Raw genomic sequence first — 10,154 nt, 5'->3', positions numbered from 1 at the left:
TTGGAAAAGGTTTTGCTTGCTGATGGAAGGATGGCAAGGAGGGAGCCGTCGTAGCCTCCCAGGGTGTGTGGGGTTTTCAAATGGCTAGGAGGAGCCAGCAAAATGGGCCACTCCTATATTCCCATCTGGAAGTTCCTGGGAAGATGGTGGAACTGGAAGAAGGGCGTTCCCTGAATGCCTAAGAACCTGGGTAGGTTCATATGGGAAGATACAGTAATTTAGATAGCCTGGACTGAGCCACTTGTTGGTTTTGTATTGCTTCTCCCCCCACACCTTCTACATTCTAAATGGTTGAAATACCTCTCCTAAGGCTTATATAGTGGAAATAAAAACTGGAAGTCAAAATAGGCTGGTGTGTTTTAGCCCCACCTTGTTTTCCTCTGGTCCACCCACCCTCTCTAAAATATCGCTGAAAGAGATTTATTATACTTCATTTATATAGCATTGTAGATTTCTCACCTGTGCAAAGGGGTGCACTTATCAGACACGATGTTGGCTTCTTTGGCAACTCCCCATTGCAAAGGAGGAAGGAAGTCCAATTCCATATGCCTGACGTTCCTTGTGTTCTCTCTGCCAGGTCGGCATGGCATTGCCATCACACTGGTGACGCAGTATGACATTCATCTCGTCCATGCCATCGAGGAGCAGATCAGTAAGTTTGGAATGGGAGGTTTGAGGTGGCAGACTTCCTGAAGTAGTGGGGAAGGCTGAGAGGTAATTGCCTGGGACTCAGTTTCGTCAGCGTGTGGGGACGAAATAAGCGTCTCTAGTGCACCTTTTCCTGTCCCTAGGAACCTAGATCAGATGCATCTTTGTGGACTGGAATGCCTCCCTCTGCCCTCCCTCCCCAAGGGGCAGACCACTGAGTGAGAGTAGAGGTTTTGGAGTGTAGCCAAAGGGCAAGGAAGGTAAAGGGTTGTAGAAAGAGAGGAAGACCACATGGACTCAATCAGAGAGACTATGGGCCTGAGGGCACAAGAGCTGAACAGAGAGGTAGAGGATAGCAGGGCTTGGAGACGTCTCATCCACAGGGTTGCCATGAACTGAGATCAAATCAAAGGCAGCTAACAACAACAGCAACCTTAGTCTGATGTGACCTTTGGCCACATGCAAAAAGGGACAAAGATTTGCCTAAGTAATGTTTATGCAGACGCATGTCACTAACAGGATGATGGCCATAGAGTGGCAGTCAGTGCTCCAGAAACTGCAGTTGGGAGGAAACCAGCATTCTCCATGTCTTCCAACAGTCCCATTCCTCTTAGCATTAACTGTGATGTTGGCTTGCATTTCTTTTTGTCCTGGGTATATATGTAGGTATGTGTGTATATGTCACTCTGCTTTCTTTTAATGTCACTTCTATACATGACTCCTGCAGTGTTTGAGGCTACCTCCCTGGTAACAGAGCCCCCAAATATGATACCTGCTAGGTCTAGGGAGTGGGGAGGAGGGTAGGCCCCTATGTGTTGTTTAATCTACAGTCCTTGTTGGCCCTTTCCAGCATTGGCAGTGATGAAATAATATGGGGATTGAAGCATCCAGAGCGCCACCCTGGTGTGAAAGCTTTGGGTCCTTGGAACAGTAGTGGAACTTGGCGGGGGACAATTCCAGAATGATTTAGGTGTTGCAGATATGTCCCCACACATGCATAACCAAAGATAGTCAGATAACTATAATATTTTTGAAAGCAATATGCAAAGGTAACTGTAATATTTTCAAAAGTGGTGTCTTGCAGCACCTTTGAGAGTAACTGAAAGAAAGAAGCTGGTAGCATGAGTTTTCATAGATTTGAGTCTATGCTTCTGAGGAAGTAGACTCAAGTCTATGAAAGCTCATGTCACAACGTTGTTAACTAGGTAAGCCTCAAAAGTGCTCCAGGATCCCTTTCTGTACTGATTTTCCAGACTAACACAGCTATGTCTTTGAATTCTACCACTTTGAAAATTAGGAAGTCTGGCATAATGCAATGATTTTACTTATAAATGGATTAATCCACTCCGGGTCAAGATATACAGAAGATAGGCTATAGGTCTAGGGGAGTTGGGTGCTTTCAAGTCTGAGGAGAGAACAGGAACTTCCTAGCATCAGTCAGGAGTCCTTTCCCTGGAAATCTAATGCAGGTTGAGTCTCCATTACCTGGAATTCCAAAATTCGAAATACTCAAATACTTTTTTCATGGTTGGCTGAGATAGTGACACCTTTGCTTTCTGATGGTTCACTGTACACAAGCTTTGTTTCATGCACAAAATTATTTAAAAATATTGTAGAAAATTACTTTCAGGATATGTGTGCTGTCTCCCGCCCCATTATTGTCAATGGTAGCACATGCATGCAGCCACACCAGGATGGTCATGTGTCCATTGGTAATAATGGAACCTGAGGTCCCAGGATTTTTAGTGTCCACAGGGGAGTCCAGAACAGGACCTCTGCCGATACAGAGGGCTGACTGTATACGAAACATAAATTTTGTGTTTATATTTGGGTCCCATCTTAAAAATCTCATATTATCTACAGTATGTATATGCAAATACAGGTATTCTAAAATCCAAAAAATAAAAATAAAACAACACTTCTGGTTCTAAGCATTTCAGATAAGGGAGACTCAACCTGTATGCTTATAGCACACATGTTGTCCAGCATGGCTTTCTCAAGTGGCAGTTCATATGCCTCCCTCTTTGGGAGGGTTTCATGCTGTCAGACTAAGGTTCTAGTACTGAAGAACACTGTCTTCCTTTCAGAAATGAAGCTGCAGGAGTACTCTGTGGAGGAAAGAGATGTGCTGAGCATCCTCACCCAAGTGAACGTGGTGCGCAGAGAATGCGAGATCGTAAGTGAAAGCTTTTCCCATGGTACGGGGCAGGGGTGGTGGTGGCAGTGGAAGGGGGCTTTTCTGAGGCTGGTTACTTGGTGGATTATCCTAGGTAAAGTGGGGAGCTAAACCTAGGTCTCCCCATGGGTTAAGGCCGGATGGAAACATCATATGGATAAAGCAAGCTTGATTTTTTTCCTCCTTTTCCCCACCAGAGACTGGAAGCAACTGATTTTGATGAGAAGAAGGAAATCAACAAGCGAAAGCAGATGATCCTAGACGGAAAGGTACCCAGATATATTGATGAAGGGTTTGAGAATCATTATGAAAAGACAACAAAGAGAAATTGTATGATGAGTTGAGAGAATGAATGCCAAAAAGAGAATTTGAGCAGAGAGTTATTTGGAACACAGATCTGTAATAGGATATTTTTGGCCCAGTATAGCCTGTAACTTGATATTTTGTGTTGAAGGTCTGTGAGGAGTCTGGGCTAATTATAGAGCATCTCAAGACTAAATAATAAAGTAGTCTGCTTTCTTTAATAAACCACATCGGCTGTTTGGTCACTACTGTGGGAATGAATGAATACCTACCATATATACTTGACTATAAGTTGACTTCATGTATAAGTTGAGGGCAGGTTTTGGGGCCAAAATTATGGAATTTGATATGAGCCATGGATAAGTCGAGGGTAAAACTTAGAGGCATGTAACAAAGGAGCTAAAAAACGAAGCAAAGGAAAATAATGCCAAAAACTTACAAAATCTCAGCAGGCTTCACTGTTTGCATTCATGCTAAAGGCTGGATGGATGAGAGAGCAGAGGAGAGTCGATGCTCCAAGGATAGATTACACTTTTGCCTTTCACCAGGCAATATGTTTGTGTGTGTGTATAAAACTCTTTTATATATATAGGAGTTAAAATACAATACTTACATTGACCCATGGATAAGTCAACTCAAGTTTTTAGGGTCAATTTACTAAAATCTCTAGACTTATACATGAGCATATAGGTCCCATACAGACAGGCCAAAATAAAGGTGCTTCGAATCACTTTGGAGGTATACTGTTTAAAAGATGCATGCGTCCTAAGAGTCCGGAAGCCACGCCAAAGCCACAATCCAGTCCTAAAGACTGGCGCGCAGCTTTGGCACAGCTTCCGGACTCTTAGGACGCATGCATCATTTAAACATCATACCTCCAAAGTGACCCGAAGCAGCTTTATTTTGGCAGTCTGTATGGGGCCATACAGTATTATACCAGCCTAACATCTTAAACACAACCAGGTTTGACTGGCTTTGGAAGTTAGGCAGGGTCTGACTTGGTTAGTACTAGATGGGAGAACACCCGGAAATCCCAAGGATCTTCGGATTGTGCTGGGAAAGAATTCTACCTGAAAGGCTGGCGTAACATGGTTGGCTTTCAGAGTTGATGGCACTGACTCCATAGAAGACTGTTTCCTACCGGCAGACCTTTTTAGCCATTGGCGGCCCTTCAGGCCCTATCCGCTCTCGATATGGGGAGTTGGTTTTGAATAAGGATCTGGGTTGACAGCATAAACCTAAGTAGCACAATTATGGAAACACAGAATGGCAAGATACCTCCAAGGCTGGGTGAGCCTGTGCCAGTCCATACACTCTGTCCAAAGCCCATATTTTTTTCTCTCTCAAGTTAACTTGCCCTTAGAAGTAGAGAGATATTCTATAGCCCAGAAATGTATACACAGAGAGTTGGGACTGCGTCCTTTCTAGTCCAACTTCCTGTGTGAAACAATGAAGGAATACACTTGAAGGAATACACACTTGAAACATGCCTGAGAGATGGACGTTCAGTCTCTGTTTAAAACAAAGATCTCAAAAGAAGGAGAATCCTCTGAGGCAGTCCATTCCATGGCTGGGCAGTTCTTACAGTAAAGACATTCCCCCCAATCTTTAGGTGGAATTTCTTGTGATTTGAATCCATTGGTTTTTGTGCTCTAGTCTGTGGAACAGAGCAGAAAACAAGCTCACTCCATTTTCTACATGATATCCCTTCAAATATTTAAAGATGGCTATCATGTCACGTCACCATCTCCTCTTCAAGCTAAATATACCCAGCTCTCCAATTTGTTCCTCCTAGGGCTTGGGTTCCAGACCTTTTACTGTCTTGGCCATTTTCCAGCTTGTCAACATCCTTCTTGAACTAGGTGAGGGTATTTGAGTAGCTTTTCCTGAAGGAGGATAGGAAGAAAGGGAATGCCACGGTGGCTGGAGGGTCAAACACATGAGTTTCTCTTTCTCTGCTCCTTTGACAGGACCCAGATCTGGAGGAGAAGCGGAGGGCTGAGTTGGCCAAGATCAAGAAGAAGAATGGTGAGTTCCGCAGCAAAGTCCAGCAGACCCTGCAGGAGAGGCAGCAGCTGCAGCTGCGACAGAAACTGCAGAAGCGCAAGAGTCGGCAGCAACAGAAACAAGCAGTCGCTGGCAAAGAAGCATCAGCCCCCCTCCTACAACCTGTTGTAGGGAGTGAGGAGCAAGAGATGCTTTGAACCTGACGTTTTGTTTGGAGTTGGAGGTGGGAAGGATGGGGACCAGCCATGGTCTTCTCCAGCCAGGACTTTCTCTGAGCGAGAGAAGAGAGTGCCTTTGGATGTCCTGCTGGTTAGAGAAATGTTCTTGGAAATGCCACAGGTTGGCAGGAACTGAAGCATGTTGAGCATCTAAATACAGGAGGCAGTCATTTTAAAGATTTTTCACCAACTAGACCTGACGGTGATTCAGCTGTGGTTCTCCTTGTCACACCGCTCTAGCTGTTAGGTTTCTGCTCTTGCCAGACACTTGTGTCTCTTCTTCCTCCAGAACTCAGACCTTGAGCGCATCAAGATGTTCTGTTATTTCACCCAGGCATCTTTCCTCACCTTCCTTGTCTTTCTCCTCTGTGGTCACATCTCCTCTGAGTTTCTTTGAAGCAATTGCTTCCTCCAGGGTGGCCTGGGATTTTGTGATGAGAGTAGATCTAACTGTGAGGCACATTTCCTATGGAAAAACAATGTCTGCTTTCAATACTCAGCTTTGCAGGGAAAAAGGAAATAAATGTTTATGTTTCTGAGGTCTTATTTCAGCTCTTGTTTGATACAGCTGCACAAGAGGAGATATAGTTTTATGGGGTGAGAATCCTCTATCATGGTCTACATCTCGTATACCTAGCTTCGTAGTAGAGATGCTAAGCAGCCCTGTTAGTGAATTGTGAAGATACATAATAGGACATTGGCAAATTTGTCAAGATACATATTTGGTTCTGTGGTGTACCATTGCGCATTGGTTCCCCTACATAGCAACTTAACAACAGCCCTCTGCTGAATAGGGACATTGTCAAACTGTTCAGTTTTGTTTTCCCCAGATGTACATCCATGTACAAAGACATGACTTCAAGTGAATTCTGACTGGATTTTTAAAATCTGCGCCAAAGATTTTTTTCAAACAAAGATGCCACAACCTACACTTGTGAGTGGTCTGATCCCTTGACAAAAGGCGGGAATATCAGGCTATTTAGAAAGGAAATTCACAACAAGCCCAACTTTCTAACCCTCAGAGCATAGGCTAGTGAATTCCAAATTGTTTGCCATTGAAGATCCACAAAATTCACACTCAAAGGTAGACTTTGCCTGAGTCTTTGCTCTGCCTTTCCCTTCTTCCATTGGCCTTTGGACAGGAACTCAACAGGGTCAAGGACTCTTGAGTGATATTCAAATTATTCCTCTTATATGACAGTCGGGGAATAGAATTGAAATATGCCCCTAATTTTAAATTTTTGAGGTGAGGTAGGGACCATTCTTCCGGAAGCAGTAGTTTGGATAATAGGCCAAGAGATGCACTGGTTTTTAAGGCAACCCCCTAACGTTTCTAGAACCATTTGCCCTTTCCGTGTGCTGAAGGGAACTGAAATGTGTTAGCTTATATCTTAGATGTTTTGGCTATGTTTAAAACAAAACAAGCAGACAAGTAGTCCTCATGCAAAGATACGGGAAATGAACTTAAGGACTCAGAATGTGGGAAAAAGGGACAGTGGTGGGACAAAATTTCTTTTGACGTCTCCTCCCTTTGCATCGCAAAATCAGCATGAATTGTGCAGAGCGCCATTTTGCTGACTTCTGATGAATTTGCAAGATGCTCTATACGTTCCAAAACCCCCAACACCTGTATACTTTTTAACTTCCTGGCTTGGAACCTAGTTCGTCTTTATTTAGCACACAGTTTCTTAGCTCTTGGAGAGCATGGGGTTCTCTCCAAACCTGCTGGGGCCACTTTAGATGTAATGTAAACTCCCTCTTGCATTTTGAAACCTGTTTCTCGCGTGGGCTGCCTCCTGCTTACCAGCCTTTCCTGGAAAAGCTGTCAAGAGAAAAGGAAGAACGCTATTGCCGATAAATCTAGGCTATTCCCTTCCCACCCCCAAAAGTATGATTTGCTTCTCCCCAAAATGCCAAAGCTCCACTCTGATCTTGCGCTCAGCACCCGCCTGCCTGCCGTCGTGAGGATTAAAGTGGAAACTCCTGACAGGCTGCCCTAGTTTTTCCTTCCTTCCAAGAGTCCTTTGAAGCAATCTTGCCTCCCCATGCCATCTTCCGTCCCTGTCATCTTGATGGGTAAGGGGGCACAGTAAAGCCCAAAGATGGGGGTCTGTGTTCAGGATCTCTTTGACTGGGAGCTCCTGGTCCAGTTTTATTCTGGCCTTCATGCTCAGCATCCTGTTCTCTTGGTTCTTGAAAGAGATCGAAGGTTCCTCCACATTTGCTGGGTTAGGTGTGACGGATCCCCGTGAATGTCGAAAAACTGCAAATAAAAAATAGCACTATTCTTTTTACCTAATAGAACACCCTTCTAGGAATTTCCAGGCCCTTCAACGCAACTCTATGGTCAACATCTGCCAGAAGCTGATCATAGAATCATGCTGGAGGACCTACAGATGCCTAGAGAAGTGTGTTCTCTAGGAACGTTTAGGTTCTCCAGTGTAACTCTATAGTCAACATGTGGCCAATTCATGCTGGAGGATCTAGAGATTCCTAGAGAGAACATAGCAACCAAAACGGCAAATAACCCAATCCGCAAAAGTCAAAGCCGCAAAGGCGGAGAGCCGACTGTACATCATTATATTCTGCTATAGGAATTTTTATACCTGGCATATTATAACTAATCAAATCAACATTTATTTGAACTCTGTAATTAATATTAAATTCTGATTTTTTAAAAAAGTACTCTTCTTTTTTTTAATGAAGGAACTAGACAAGATCCCAAAAGGGTACCACTTATTACTAAATTCAGGATTGTCCATGCTGCAGTCTTTCCAGTTTCTATGCATAGTTGTGAAAGCTGGACAGTGAACAAAGTGGATAGGAAGAGCATCAACCCATTTGAAATGTGCTGGAGGAGAGGTCTACAGATAGCACAACCCGCCAAAAAGACGAATAAATGGGTCCTAAAACAAATGAAGCCTTGACTTTTACTAGAAGCCAAAATGACTAGACAGGCTGTTGTACTTTGGAGGTAACATGAGAAGGCATGACTTGTTGGGAAAGATGATAATACAGTGTGCTCTTGGTATCTGCTTTGGTTCCAGGGTCCTATAGATGTTCTAGACCCATTAAATACAATGGCGTATTAAAATAGTGTCCCCTATATATAAAATGGTGAAATCAAGGTTTGCTTTTTGTTTTTAAAATATTTGCAAGCTGTAGATGTTTAAATCCATGGATACGGAGGGCTGACTGTACTCAGAAAGGAAAAGTTGCTGACCACAATACAGTTGAATTGACTCCCATCAAGGAAGCCAAGCTAGTGCCCTGAGTTTGGACAACCCAAAGGCAACCCTCTCATGGGGTTTTCTTGGCAAGATTTCTCCATCTTTGCCTTCTTCTGAGGCTGAGTGTGCCATGCCCAAGGGGACCTAGTGGGTTTCTGTGGCCAAGTGTGGATTTAAGCCCTCTTCTCCAAAGTTGTTGTACTCAAATCACTACTCCCCATTCGCTCTCATTCATAAGATTGCCATGAGTTGAAGCAAACTTGACAGCAAGTAAAATCCCATTGATCCAGTGTGGAATTGAGATGTGAATGTTGGCCTAGGACACTAGGATAGCTGGACCATGGAAATCGACTGAGTGACCTTAAGCAGGTATTATTTTCTCAACTTCAGAGGAAAGCAATGACAAGTCTCTTTTGAACAAATCTGGCCAAGAAAACCCTGCAATAGCTTTGCCTATAAAGAAAGGACTTGAAAGCACACAAGTAGTACGTTACACGTACGAATATTCTATATAAAGCTCCGTTAAAGGATGTATGGCTAACTACAGAGTTCTACCCTATTTTTTTGGAGGGGGAAATCAACCTTTGCAGACAAAGTGAGGCGCTGTGGGTTCTAGCTGGTTCTGTTTGTGGCTCCTGCCGTCTCCAAGGGCTCCCCCCACGTGCTGCGCATGCTGGCTGCTTTGGCATCTCTCTCTCTCTCTCTCTGCTTCCTTCAGCTGAGGCTTTTGTTGGAGGGGTTCCCTGGTTTGGTTGCCATGGACACCGTTTCCCAGGGTAGCATCTCAAATGATGTGCGCCGCCACACCCCTTCCCCAGCAAGCCGCATGTGCCAGCTACATTCTCACCGCTGCAGAGGCCAAAGTCTGGCAAAGCAGAGCCAGGGGAAAAAAGGAAAAGGAAAAAAGCTACTGTAGCAACGCGCCAGCAGAAAGGGATCGAACATTAGAAAGCATGGAAAAATGAAAGGCACAGATATAGCATGGGGGAGACCTGGCTGAAGGAGAGACTTATATATGTGAAAGGGATCTAGGAGTCCAAGTAGACCACAAGTTGAACATCAGTCAACAGTGCGATGTGGCAGCTAAAAAGGCCAATGCGATTCTAGGCTGCATTAATAAAAGTATAGTGTCTAGATGAAGGGAAGTAGTAGTGCCACTCTATTCTGCTCTGGTCAGGCCTCACCTGGAATATTGTGTCCAGTTCTGGGCACCACAATTCAAAAAGGACATTGAGAAACTGGAGCCATGTGTCCAAAGGAGGGCGACCAAAATGGTGAAGGGTCTGGAAACCATGCCCTATGAGGAACGACTTAAGGAGCTGGGGATGTTTAGCCTGGAGAAGAGAAGGTTAAGAGGTGATATGAGAGCCCTGTTTAAATACTTGAAGGGATGCCATATTGAGGAGGGAGCAAATTTGTTTTCTGCTGCTCCAGAGAAATAGACCCAATGGAGCAATGGATGCAAGCTCCAGGAAAAGAGATTCCAGCTCAACATTAGGAGGAACCTCCTGACAGTAAGGCCTGTCCTTCCAACTCTTTTGTGAGTTTGTTCCATTTTTCCTTTAGAGGCTG

General features: G+C 44.2%; 1 protein-coding gene across 1 annotated transcript in view; it reads left to right on the top strand.

The window, feature by feature from the left end:
• DDX49 (DEAD-box helicase 49) overlaps window positions 1-5,891 on the top strand; it is a 15,191-nt gene extending 9,300 nt beyond the window's left edge. The window contains exons 6-10 of the mRNA XM_042441906.1: window positions 133-190; window positions 451-652; window positions 2,736-2,824; window positions 3,022-3,093; window positions 5,098-5,891. Of these exons, the coding sequence (XP_042297840.1) occupies window positions 133-190; window positions 451-652; window positions 2,736-2,824; window positions 3,022-3,093; window positions 5,098-5,331 (655 nt within the window). The 3' untranslated portion in view covers window positions 5,332-5,891. The remainder of the gene's footprint in view (window positions 1-132; window positions 191-450; window positions 653-2,735; window positions 2,825-3,021; window positions 3,094-5,097) is intronic.
• Window positions 5,892-10,154: the final 4,263 nt, after the last annotated feature.

This window comes from Sceloporus undulatus, chromosome 10 (genome assembly GCF_019175285.1).
Source record: "Sceloporus undulatus isolate JIND9_A2432 ecotype Alabama chromosome 10, SceUnd_v1.1, whole genome shotgun sequence".
Lineage (NCBI taxonomy): Eukaryota > Metazoa > Chordata > Lepidosauria > Squamata > Phrynosomatidae > Sceloporus > Sceloporus undulatus.
The sequence above is the reverse complement of the archived record's forward strand: the minus strand, read 5'-3'. Positions and strand labels throughout refer to the sequence as shown.